Consider the following 13,511-nt stretch of genomic DNA (forward strand, 5'->3'; position numbering starts at 1 on the left):
GGTTGCCTGGTAGAAGAGGCTAACCCCCACCTGGTTACAGTGTCCCTTCAAGTAGTTGTAGACAGCAATGAGGTCCTCCCGAGCCTCCTCTTCTCCAGGCTAAACAACCCCAGCTCCCTCAGCCTCTCCTCATAGGGTTTGTGTTCCAGGCCCCTCACCAGCTTTGTCACCCTTCTCTGGACACCTTCCAGCACCTCAACATCTCTCTTGAATTGAGAGGCCCAGAACTGGACACAGTACTCAAGGTGTGGCCTGAGCAGTGCTGAGTACAGGGGAAGAATAACCTCCCTTGTCCTACTGGCTACACTGTTCCTGATGCAGGCCAGGATGCCATTGGCTCTCTTGGCCACCTGGGCACACTGCTGGCTCATCTTCAGCTACTATCTGTTAGTACCCCCAGGTCCCTTTCCTCCTGGCTGCTTTCCAGCCACTCAGTCCCCAGCCTGTGTCGCTGTTTGGGGTTGTTGTGGCAAAGTGCAGAACCCTGCACTTGGCCTTGTTAAATGTCATTCTGTTGGCTTCTGCCCACTCATCCAGCCTGTCTAGGTCCCTCTGCAGGGCTCTCCTACCTTCCAACAGATCAACATCTGCTCCTAGCTTGGTGTCATCTGCAGACTTACTGATGCTGGACTCAATCCCCTCGTCCAGGTCATCAATAAAGATATTGAACAGGAGTGGGCCCAGCACTGATCCTTGGGGAACACCACTAGTGACAGCTGCCAACTGGATGTGGCACCATTCACCACCACCCTCTGGGCTCTGACATTCAGCCAGTTCTTGATCCAGCACAGAGTGAATCTGCCCAAACCGTGAGCTGCCAGCTTGGCTAGGAGCTTCTTGTGGCAGACAGTGTCAAAAGCTTTGATCAAGTCCAGGTAGACTACATCCACAGCCTTCCCCACATTCACCAGGCAGGGAACCTGGTCATAAAAGGAGATCAGGTTAGTGAGACAGGACCTGCCCTTCCTAAACCCATGCTGGCTGGGCCTGATCCCTTGGCCATCCTGTAGGTGCTTTGTGATGGCACTCAAGATGACCTGTTCTGTGCCCTTGCCTGGCACTGTGGTCAGGCTCACAGGTCTGTAGTTTTCTGGCTCCTCCTTACGACCCTTCCTGTGGATGTGTATCACATTGGCCAGCTTCCAGTCATTAGGGACCTCTCCAGTGAGCCAGAACTGCTGATAAATGATGGAGAGTGGCTTGGCCAGCTCAGCTGCCAGCTCTCTCAGCACCCTAGGGTGGATCCCATCCTGTCCCATGGACTTGTGAGGATCCAAATGTTGCATCAGGTCCCTTACTGCTTCCTCATGGATTAGAGGGGGACTGTACTGGTCCCTGACTCCGTCTGCCACTTCAGGAGTCCAGCTGTCCTGGAGACAACCTGTCCCACTAGTGAAGATTGAGGCAAAGAAGGTGTTAAGTCCAATCCTTCTGTTACAGCAGGTGCACCTGGAGCAGTTTGCACAGGATTGCATCCAGGTGGGTTTTGAAAATTCTTTTGAGGACACTCCACAACCTCTCTGGGCAGCCTGTTCCAGTGCTCTGTCATGACTGAGGTGGAAATGCCTGTGTTCTGGTTTGTGCCCATCTACTCTTATCCCTGTGCATCACTGAAAAGTGACTGGCCTCATTCTCTGGCGTCAAGTTCTTTCCCTTTCATAGCTCTCTGAACTCTGTCCAGTGTCACTGGAGACACAGAATACTGCATTTTTAGATTTGCTTTTCTTTCAAGTTCTTAGATCAGATTTTGCAGACTTGACTCATTCTGCTTTCCAGTGGACAGGCTAATCCCTTCTCAGGGTGACTTCACTGCAGTTGGTGTTCCTTGGCTTTCAAAAGATGGGATTCTTCTCTTTCCTGCAAGGAGTTATCCTTGTGTTTTGGCTCACACACACTGAAATGCTCTGTGTGAGCTGACATCTAGGTATACAGATGTAGAGAAGGGTGCTCTGTAACACTGTGTATTGCTCTTTATCCTGCAGAGGAAACTGTACTGCCATAACTGTGTTATAAAAGCAGAAAAAACTTTCTTTAAAAAGCATAACATTTTATTTGTGGACAGCCTCCAGGCTTGCTGTAAATAGAATTTTTTTTGTTTGGAAAAGGGGCAAAAAAGAGACATAAACTTACTTGTGTAAAAGTTACATGTTCCAAAACACAGCTGCAAATCTGATACATCCCAAACAGCAGAAGGCTTGGAAATGACAGCAGGTGAAGGGTTCATGAATCTCCCAAACTGGAGGCATGAAATATGTGAAGAATTAAAAAAGGATCATTTGAGGAGGATGTTTCTTTCATAACTTTGAGGAAATGATGGATTTATCAACTGAAATTTTTAAGATCCCATTTTCATTGTAGGTTAACTACAAAGAAATTGTGTGGGGAGGGGTCATGTATGTTTTCTGCCCATTTAAATCTAATTGCCTCCTTCTGCCATCATTAAAAAAGAAGTTCAGAAAGGTTCATGTTCTTTATTTTTCCTTTTCTTAAACCTGTCTCCTGAAAGAGGATAACATTTCTTGGTGTGTTTTTAAAATTTCTAAGATTCAGTTGCTCTCAGGCTTTGTTTTGAGTCTATCCTGGCTTATAAACCCAAGACTTTAAACAGCTAGTTTGTCTTTCTGTGTTTAGAAGTCTTAGTGCTCCTGAATGCTGCAGCATGAAAGTAACTGAGGAATGTTTTAGTTAGTGTTTTGTTCAAATAAGCCCAAAAAGGAACAAACCACTGAATAAGAGTGCAAGAGCAATGACATGTCAATTGTAATGACTCTGGTCAAGTTGATGTGTTCGGTTCTGGGCCCCTCAGTTTAGAAGGGATGTTGAGATGCTTGAGCGTGTCCAGGGAAGGGCGATGAGGCTGGTGAGAGGCCTTGAGCACAGCCCTACGAGGAGAGGCTGAGGGAGCTGGGATTGGTTAGCCTGGAGAAGAGGAGGCTCAGGGGTGACCTTATTGCTGTCTACAACTACCTGAGGGGTGGTTGTGGCCAGGAGGAGGTTGCTCTCTTCTCTCAGGTGGCCAGCACCAGAACGAGAGGACACAGCCTCAGGCTGCGCCAGGGGAGATTTAGGCTGGAGGTGAGGAGAAAGTTCTTCACTGGGAGAGTCATTGGACGCTGGAATGGGCTGCCTGGGGAGGTGGTGGAGTCGCCGTCCCTGGGGCTGTTCAAGGCAGGATTGGACGTGGCACTTGGTGCCATGGTGTAGCCTTGAGCTCTGTGGTAAAGGGTTGGACTTGATGATCTGTGAGGTTTCTTCCAACCCTGATGATACTGATACTGTGATACTGTGATGTTGTTGATGGCTTTTCACCGCTCCCATTTATAGTTTGTAATTACAGTGAGTTGTTAGTGGCTTGTCTTGGAATACTGCATTCCTAACAATCAAAGTTTTTGGGTCCAGATTATAATATTTGGGGTGGTTTGCAATATGTATAGACTAAGTGCTGCTCAGCAGAAGGGATATAATTTTGATAGGACTTTTTGTGTGCTGAACTCCTGACTGGTAAGCATTACCTGCACAGAGTCATGTTTTGGCCTGTGTGTCCATTTTGTTCGCTGTGCCCCTGCTGGTTCTGTTAACAGAGGTCCCAGGTGACATCACTGGACACTTCCAGTTCCTCAAAAAACACTGGAACACTTTGTCCTTTGCAGCTCATTCCTTTACTAGGACAACTGCCGTAACTGCATTGCTTTTATCATTAGCAGATTATGTGTCACTGTTCCCTTTTCTTCACTGTTGTAGATTATACTGGATTTCTATCTTCTTTTATTTTTACAGTTTCATAGAAGAATTTATAAAGGAATTCCACTGCAGTTCAGAGGGCAAGTCTGGTCTTTACTACTTGATGTCCCTAAAATGAAAGAAGAAATGAAAGACTTTTATACTGTAAGTTTATGTAATTTCCATTACTATTAACTGTAACAACTTCAGCTAGTAGGACTGCAGGCTTTATTAAGCTTTTATTGTTAGACAGTGTTCTAAAAATGCCATGTAGATTAGAAATTGAATTGAACTCTACTGCTGGTTTTAGCCAGGAAAGAAGCTTTGTATTGAGAAGCACATTCCCATCTTTTTTTTTTTTTTTGGGTAATTAATTTGGTTTTCTTTCCATTTCTTTTCCTGTCCTCATATACATGCAGAAGCCCTTCCGAAAGCAAAACAAACCAAAATAAAAATGCCTGTCGCAGTAAGAAGACAGAAAACTTTGAAACTGCAGGTCTTTGAGAGATGTCTCTTATGGAAGTACCTTGTTAGCTGAATATCAGTAAGAGGAGTTGCAGTATTGTGGAGGAGATGGAGGTTGGTGCTTTAATTTTGCAAAAGCCAGAATAAGCTGACTATCTTTCTGCCATCCCATCTCCAAGAGAGGCTTAGATTCCCCTTACAAATCACTGTGTGGTTACTTGATGGTGTACTTGGAGGTACAGCTGATGACAGGATCTTAACCTCACAAAATTCTTCATTCTCCAGGCATAAATCAACCATGTAACCATATCTCCTACTTAGAATATACAGAAAATCAGCTTTGTGATACACCCCCAGCCTCTGCCCTCACCCTGAGAAGCAGTTAAAGCAAACTCTGCATTACTATACTTGTGTTCCTTTACATTCTTTCTTATGCAGTCTGCTTTTCCTGTGAGTGTGGGGAGATAAACCTCACATCCAAGAGTTGAGAGTAAGCTTCATATGCAGGCTAGGAGGCAGAAGCGGAATGGAATCCTTCAAAACTGGGTTTTCCTCTCTGTCTATCCCTAAAGGATTCTAGGCAGAATTTAGGTAACAGAAAAGTAATTTAATGTCATGGAGTGTATGAATTTTGTCCCACAAGAATTTAAATGTTCACTGTCTTTAAGAGAAACAATGTTCAGAGTTTCAGGGAGATGCCTTCCTTACTTGGGTTTGGCATTTTCTAATAGTGCTTTTTGGGACCTGAGACTTGATTCTTTGTCTACTCAAGACACAAAGAATCTCGTAAGGTCATGAAGGAAGACTGATTTTGGCATTGATGTCACCTAAATTTTGATGTCTTTGATCTTCTTCCTACATTATTTATTGCTCTTTAGTCTGACAGTCTGCTCTTCCTGATTATTATGTTTAAATTGTGTCACTAAGACTAGTGGCAGATCCCAAAGAGATAAAACAGAGCTCCTGCTGAATAATGTAGTTGTGAGAAAGAAGAATAAAACTGGAATCTTTTAAAATAGGTGGATTCGTCTTCAAAAATGATTAATGCTGTCACTGTAAACTAAAAAGTGTTTGTAGTTCTTACACAGGAGTAGAAAGAGTTCCTTTCAGCATTGTCCTAGCTTGTTTATTTGAGATAAGCTCATTTTACTGCTCTCTATTTCCCATTTCCTGAGGTGATATTAACACTCCTCATTACAAGTATCACTTACAAATTGTACACCTTAAAATTAGAACGAAAATACCTGCTTTTGCTGCAGGCTAAAGAGCTTCTTTCAATTCTCTGTGAAGGGCAATTACTAGTTCTTAATCTTCTGTCCTTTCCATTTCCCAGACTCTAGGTACCCTTTCTTTTCACTTACACTATAGGCTCCTGTGATAGCAAGGACTCAGGCTGCTTCTTTTCCCATATTCCAACAAGGTATAGGCTCTGGGTCCTTACGCTACCTTAAACATATAAATTTTCACTTGTTTTCTATTTGTTAGACAAACCATTCTGGCTCTTAGTACTTCAAATTATACTGAAAAACAAAAGCTGAGATTGTGGATAGTGTTGTGCTAGTTGTGTTGCCAACTGGTGCAATGACTTACAGGGAATTCTTGATGAGGGAGCTGGGATTGTTTGGCCTGGAGAAGAGGAGGCTCAGGGGGTTATTGCTGTCTACAACTACCTGAGGGGTGGTTGTGGCCAGGAGGAGGTTGCTCTCTTCTCTCAGGTGGCCAGCACCAGAACAAGAGGACACAGCCTCAGGCTATGCCAGGGGAAATTTAGGCTTGAGGTGAGGAGGAAGTTCTTCACTGAGAGAGTCATTGGACACTGGAATGGGCTGTCTGGGGAGGGGAGGTGGTGGAGTCGCCGTCCCTGGAGCTGTTCAAGGCAGAATTGGATGTGGCACTTGGTGCCATGGTCTAGCCTTGAGCTCTGTGGTAAAGGGTTGGACTTGATGATCTGTGAGGTCTCTTCCGACCTTGGTGATACTGTGATGATGTGCCTGAAGCATCTGGTTGTATTCAACAGACTGAGAAGAGATGGCTGCTCCCTATTCAGTACTTTTGTTTTGCTTATTGTTGTCTTTAAACTTTTTTATTTTCTTCAAAACAGAATCTTCAGAGTTCTGCCTTTTGACTGTGGCATTTTCTGATAATGTCTACTCATGAAGTATTTTTCAAGTAACATGTTGAAAACAGTTGGAAATGTCTTGTAAGCTCAGCTTATAGGGACAGAAGTGAGAATGAATGAATGAATGTCAAGAGAACGATGTTGGAAGTGTAAAAAGGAAGGTGGCAGTGTAACCTGTGCAGGCTTCCTAAGTATTCAACTGCAAAACTGGATTTAATTATAAAACATTAAAGCAAGTGCTGAAGAAGAGTTATTCTGCCACTAAATGACATCAGAACAGAAAGACAGAGGAAATGACTAGAGAAATACCCATTACCTACACTTAGATAATAACTGGCAGCTATGTAGCTGTTAATTCTGCTTAGAGAAAAAGGCAGGAATAGTATGAAAACCACACTTAATCACTTGCCAAGAGTCCAGTCTGCTGCACTTGCATATCAGGTTCATGTTCCTGAGTAATAAAACTCACTTTCTGTCTTTTTCCAGTGATATGCCTACCTGAGAAATAGCAGTTAGAAACTTGAAATGCTGAAACATAGCCTTGAGTGCAGGTGTCACTACAATGTGTACTGTGGGATTGATCTTTTTATGTCTCTAGTGTGTGTGTGAATGTATCTGACTGTAGAATTTGTATATACAGAGTTTGGAATTTAAAATTACTGTCTTCTGAGTTGCTATTCTATATTAGATGCTTGAAATCATGAGATGGCAAATGCTTCACTACAGGTGTACAGTCAGACAGGTTCACAGTTTTAAGCTTCTGTTCTTCCCTGTTTTCCCAGAAACTGAAGTGTCAAGCACGGGGGTCTTCGCCAGACATCAGGCAAATAGATCTCGATGTGAATCGAACATACAGAGATCACATCATGTTTCGAGACAGATATGGTGTGAAGTAAGTCAATTAAAAGGTTTGGATTTACTTGTTTTTAAAACTGGCTTTTGATCTGCCTCAAGCCTCTTCAATTTCTGCAAGCACGTTGAGTAGAAGCTCCAGACTTTCACATCAGGATTGGATATGTGGAATGATGTAGCTACTCATACTGCTGTAAACCTAGATGGGTACTTCCAGCTAACTAGTTTTCTGTCAGTGTGAGGTGGTCAGTAGCATTCCAAAGACACCATTTCTAAGCTGTTCTAATCCTGTTTCATGTGTACTAAAAAAAGTCTCAAATATTGTAAATGTGTAAGAATGGGAATTCCAATCTAGTAAGAATTAGGATTTATTACTCAACCATTTTATTTAACTGGATATTTTGAAAACCAGTATTACTCTTTACATCTTTAGTAACTCTTACCTTCCCAGAGATTTTACTTTTCCTTTGGATTTTGTATTCATCTTCTCTTAGTATCTAACTCAGAACCAAATAAAGAAGCATTTTATATGTGAGCATTTAGTTATTTACAAATGTAGGCCTTAATGCTTTTGGTTTCCTTCAATATTTATTTTTACTGTCATTGGGTGAGGGATATTAGGCAGCTGTCATCTTTAAAAATGCTTAATAGTGAAATAAGTGGAGATAGAAACATCAGCATTATTGCTAGCTTGCAGCATCAGCACCCTGCTGAGATAAAGTGAGTATTTTTTCTGTATTAGTTGTTTTTTTAATCTCCTTTTCTTTCCAAGGCAGATTTTACAGCAGTCTGCTATTTTCAAGAAGCAATACTCAGAGCTATGGACTTGAATGTGATAATAAAACAAACATTTTCTTATATTGTTATTCTAGGTATTTTGTGGGCAGATTTTAAATATGGGGAATTTCTCTGATGGCTGCAACACATGATGGAGTACAAAGCCAAAATTCCCAAGCTGACAGCTCTTCTGTGCAGCCACTCTAGTTGAGATACATTTGTGCAGAGCTGTCTGTACCTGAGCCCACGTGCCTTGCCTGTCAGTGATACTGCCACAGTGCCATGATCAAATGACTTTGTGGCTTCTGGGCCTCAGTTAGTTTCTATGTACACATTTTAGGTGTTAGCAGAAGCTCACTACCTCATCAGTTTGGGGTTAGCATGAGCAGAGCCAGCTCCAGTCCCTGTAGCTGTGTTGTAAGCATGCCCTCAGAGCCCACAGGAAAGCCTCTGGCTGCATAAAGAGATTTCACACTTGAAATAGGTCTTGGAATTACTGTACATATATTTCTCATTTTCAGTGATGCCTTGATGAAAATTTCAGAAATCATTTCATGTAGCAATAAAGTCCCCTGTGTAAAGTGATAGTTTAACTTTTAAATAGACTGGTTTTGAGAGTTAGTTCTTTTATAGGTCTTTAGTGGTATAAATAGTACTAAAATTGCCATTATTTGATGTATCTTCCTGTGAATGACATGGAGCTCTTATGTTCAGTTTCATGTGGTCAGGTTCCCTTGTGTGTTTGGGACCTTTGAGTTTGCCCTTGTAATACAGGACTCCACCTTAGTATCTTTAGGTTACACTTCACTTTGTTTACTCAAGAATGGCTAAGGTTCAGTTCTGTGGGAGGATAAATGAAAATGCCGTCATCTACATGCTTTGATAAAGTTTTCCAAGTATGAATCCTCTTCCCAACAGAAATTATGCAGCCTTTTTCTTATGCTTGCCTTTTTTCAACCGGCAACTATCTTTTTCTATGCATTTGATGAGTTACATGCAGAAGAAAAGGACAGGCAGGAAAACTCAAAGTTCAAATTTAGCAGTTGCAGTTGTAGATGAAAATAGGCATTCAGGTTTCCAAATGATCTCCCCAACAAATCACAATAAGTAGGCGTGAGTTTAAAAATTCATGGTGAGAAATTTCCACCATAACGTTGATAACTCAATTTGAGAAGAGCAGAGTTTTGTTCTGGTGGGCTTTGCAGGATTTCTTGGCATTTTGGTTGGTGTTTGGGTTTTTTTGGTGTTTTTTTTTTGGGGGGGGGGGGGTTTGTTTTGGTTCTACTTAGTAGCTTAATACCTTTTTAAGTTGGACTGTTTTTGCAGGAAGTAAAGGTCTTATACAAAGCTCTTTGTAACTCTGCAGTATATTGGAGATCACTTCACTTTGGAGAACAGAGCCCAGGATGCCAAGTCAGAATTGATACTGTTTTATTTCAGTTTGACCATAGCAGCCACTAAAGCAGCCTTTAATTTGACTGCCAAGATTGAAGACAACTCTGTGGCTGCTTTCTGTATTTCAACACTTCTACATCTCTGTTTGGAATTAGTAACAGCTGCTAGTGTCTGCAAGCACAGAAATCAGGTCTGGGGTGTTTAAAGCTTGGCATCCAGAGTAAATAAGTGCTGAAATGTAGCTCATCTTGTGTTTCGCTTTACCTTACTGTAAAAATGGTGCTCTGACTCCATTGTCTTCTCAAAGTACTCTTTTTCCTCTATAGTTTGAAACCTTTCAGCACACAAAACATCATACAATTGCGAATACATAATGTTGACTTCTAAATCAGAAGTGCATATGATTGTAAAGCATAGCTTATCTGGTTCTAAAATTGGGGAAACAGGTTTTCAAAACATAGGGTCACTATTTTTATGTTTGTCTGTTTCTACAAAAGACTGTATTACAGAATTTTCCTTTTCTGCTTGTATTTCTCCAGGCAACAATCTCTGTTCCACGTTTTAGCTGCATATTCCATATATAATACGGTAAGTTGTGTACCCTTCACACAAATATGGTTTCTTTGAGCTTGTAACAAGATAATCTGCAATTCTGTGTCTTCTTTCTCCCTAAAAGAAGGTCCAAGGAGACATTTCAGGGACCTTTGGAAGTGCATAGAAACAAATAATTTCATGAAGTCATAGAATGGTTTGTGTTGGAAGGGATCTCTGAAGGTTATCTAGTCCAATGCCCTGCAGTGAGGAGGGACATCCTCCACTAGATCAGGTATTCAGAGCCTTGTTGAGCCTGACCTTGCATATCTCCAAGGATGGAGCCTTAGCTGCCTCCCTGAGCAAACCACCCTCATGGTAAAGAACTTATTCCCAACATCCAGTCTAAATCTACTGTTCTCTAATTTCAAGCCATCGCCCTTTGTCCTATCACTGGTAGGCTCCATTCAGGTAGTGGAAGGCTGCTTTTTTTGAGCTGAATTTAAAATAAAGCATCTTGCTTATAAGTACCTTGCTGAACAGACTGAACAACAAGTCTACTGAAGCCAAGTGTTCTATCTAATCAGAACAAATAAATTTGATTTGTGCTGCCCTGATCTGACTCCACCCTATTCCATATCTCCCGTTTTGTTGAATGATGAGAAGGAAAAACCACTGCAGAAAGAGGCATGTTGCAATAATGGGAATATTTCATAACCTGGAGGGTTCTAACAAGTGGAAAATGGTTTTAAAGACTGCAGCTTCTTAACCCTCAGTCTTGGCTGCAGTCCTGGATGAGGATTACTTAGAGTGGAGTTTCTAGACTATCTTGAGGATTAGAAGCTTGGGTATTTTGTAATGTCTTTTGGCTACGTGGTAAAAATATAAGAAACAAATGCCATCATGTCTAGTTTTAACTGTGGGTTTAATGCACTTTCCCCTCCTTACTTGTGCCTGTTTGGTGCATTTTTGAATATCTTTCATTTTGTATCCATCAGCAGCGTCCTAAAATTCCATGCAGAAGTAAATTAAGAAGAAAGTAAAATTAAGCAGTTACTCTTAAGTACTACTCAAAGTTGTAGGAAGTGTATTGTGATGGTTTGGGTGTTCCCTGCCCCCACCTCCCCCCTTTAGAAATCACCCAGACTAGACTCAGCTGGCTCTGGAAATATGAATGAAGCTTATATTTACAGCTGGCACAATAGACAAGCAGATGTTTACAGCATATACAGTTATAGACAGAAATATACAAGATAAAAGGTAATACAGAAACACAACTGTCCCCAGGAGGGGTTCTCAACCACCCCTTCACCTTTCCCCTGCCCCTCTCAACCTTACCCCAGTCCCAAGGAAGAATAGAGGTTTGGCCATGGGGGTTGGGAAGCAAAGTGGATTAATCCAAAATGGAGGGTGAGGTTAGAGAGCAAGATGCAGCTCAGCCAGCAGCCCCAGTGAGAGTGCTTATCTATGTTTTTATTTCTTGTTCCTATACATTTCAGCAAGCCTATAAGCAAAGTAGACATCACTATTGTTTTCCTTGTACAGCCTGTAATCTAGTTCTTTTCTCCAAAACTTTCTAGCCTGCTTCAAACTAGCACATGTATCCTTTCTGTCCTGTTCATTTTATGTCTCCTTAAAATGGCCATCCCATAAAAGAATTACCATGGCTGGAATTTGTCATCTTTCATCTGTTGTTTTGTCTTAAGCTGTTCTTGTAGGCAACTGTAATACACTGAGAGATAAAACACTGCAAGACCCTTATCTGTGCCCTATAGAACACTGGACCAGTATTTTCAAGTCATGAAAAATATTGTTTAAAATCAACTGTTGAAGTCTGATGGTAGGAATACTGCAGTGAGGTTTTTATTTTGCACTTCTGGTTTTGCCTTTCTCCTCTTAATGTGTAACAGTTCCTACGCTTTGGTTTTATCTCTGGAACAAAGTTCTTATAAACCCGAATTAAGTCATTGTCCTTACAAATACTTACCAGTGAGGTTATCTGAGCAGTTCAATGATAATGTCAGTTGATCTCTGCCATAAAATTAAAACTTAGTAGCAGAGGAAATACTCAGGTTCAGTTTTGCAACAACTGAACATTTTTACTTTGGCTTTACCACACAACGTTAGTGCTGAGCTGCTGAAGCCGAGTGGGTTTACTGCTCAGTCTTGAATGCTGTGTTTGTCAGATGGTGCCCTCACTTATCAAACAAAAAGAAGCAAGACCCCCTCCTCCAAAATAAATACAAATTACAACTAAATGAAAAACATATCAATTCTGAGAATAAGGTGATAGTTACTTAAAATTATTAGTACTGAGAACAATTTTGTGCACCAGTAGAGTTCTAATGAGCATTCAAGATTTTCAGCTTACTTTTCAGTGGCAGGGTTATGCATCATTCCTTGTATCAATCAGTATTTTAAATTATAGAGTCATTTTGGTTAGGGAACACCTCTAAGATCATCAGGTTCATAGCATAGCCATTAAACCATGTCCCAGAGTGCCATGTCAGCGTTTTTTTAATACCTCCAGTGACAGCAACTCCACCACCTCCCTGGGCATCCTATTCCAATGCCTGACTACTCTTTACTGAAAGAAATTTCTCCTAATCTTCAATCTAAACCTCCCCTGGCACAATTTCAGGCCATTTCCTCTCTTTTATCACTTGATACTAGGGAGAAGAGGCCAACACCCACCTCACTGAAACCTCCTTTCAGGCAGTTGTAGAAAGTTGGTAAGGTCTCCCCTCAGCCTCCTCTCCTCCAGACTAAACAATCCAAGTTCCCTCAGACACTTCTCATAAGATCTGCTCTCTAGACCCTTCACCAGCTTTGTTGCTGTTCTCTGGACACACTCCAGCAACTTGGTGTCTTTCTTGTAGTGAGGGGCTCCAAACTGGACATAGTATATGAGATGTGGCCTCACTACTGCTAATTGGTTTAAATATGAATGTGTTTGGTGGTGTCATAATTGGAGAACTTAGACTGTCAGTACAGGCATGCTCTTTTCCTCCACTAGCTCAAGAAAAAAACTAAGAGTCCATAGTTTTAAGGCTTTTGTTTTCAGCATTGTAATACTTTCACTGTCTGATTTTCAGGAAGTTGGATACTGTCAGGGAATGAGCCAGATCACAGCATTACTCCTTATGTACATGAATGAAGAAGATGCCTTCTGGGCCTTGGTGAAGCTTCTCTCTGGTCCAAAGCATGCTATGCATGGTATGGAGTTTCATGTTGCTTAGTCTATGTTAAATTTCAAACTTGTAAATAATTTGAGTTTGGAACTATCTCTAAAGGCAAACTAAGACATAAGTTTTGTATTAAGGGGTTATTGAATGTTACTGGAGTTCACACCCATAATAGTAAGTAATTGTTTTTATATGTGATACCTTTCAAATAGTTCTTGATGAAAATTAGATGGTCTCCTTTCCTCTTAATCTCTCAAGGAATGCAACCAGTTAAAAGCTGGTTCTGTAGACATCCATATAGCAAGAAAATAGTAATGGAAACCTGACACAGAATGTGTAAGTGTTGTGGCTGTGCTGTTATCTGACAGGACAGGAATCTGTAGTGAAAAAATGGACTTGTCTAGCATTAACTTCGGATTTCTTGGTTTTCTTTCTACCTTGCACAGCTTTTCCTGTTCTCACTGTGT

General features: G+C 41.4%; 1 protein-coding gene across 10 annotated transcripts in view; it reads left to right on the forward strand.

The window, feature by feature from the left end:
* Positions 1-13,511, forward strand: part of USP6NL (USP6 N-terminal like) — a 155,793-nt gene that overhangs the window by 107,548 nt on the left and 34,734 nt on the right. For all 10 annotated transcript variants that reach the window (XM_064142662.1, XM_064142666.1, XM_064142663.1 and 7 more), the window contains 4 exons: positions 3,778-3,885; positions 7,087-7,196; positions 9,868-9,916; positions 12,955-13,075. In XM_064142662.1, coding sequence (XP_063998732.1) covers positions 3,778-3,885; positions 7,087-7,196; positions 9,868-9,916; positions 12,955-13,075 — 388 coding nt within the window. The remainder of the gene's footprint in view (positions 1-3,777; positions 3,886-7,086; positions 7,197-9,867; positions 9,917-12,954; positions 13,076-13,511) is intronic.

This window comes from Pogoniulus pusillus, chromosome 4, assembly GCF_015220805.1.
Source record: "Pogoniulus pusillus isolate bPogPus1 chromosome 4, bPogPus1.pri, whole genome shotgun sequence".
NCBI classification, from domain to species: Eukaryota; Metazoa; Chordata; class Aves; order Piciformes; family Lybiidae; genus Pogoniulus; species Pogoniulus pusillus.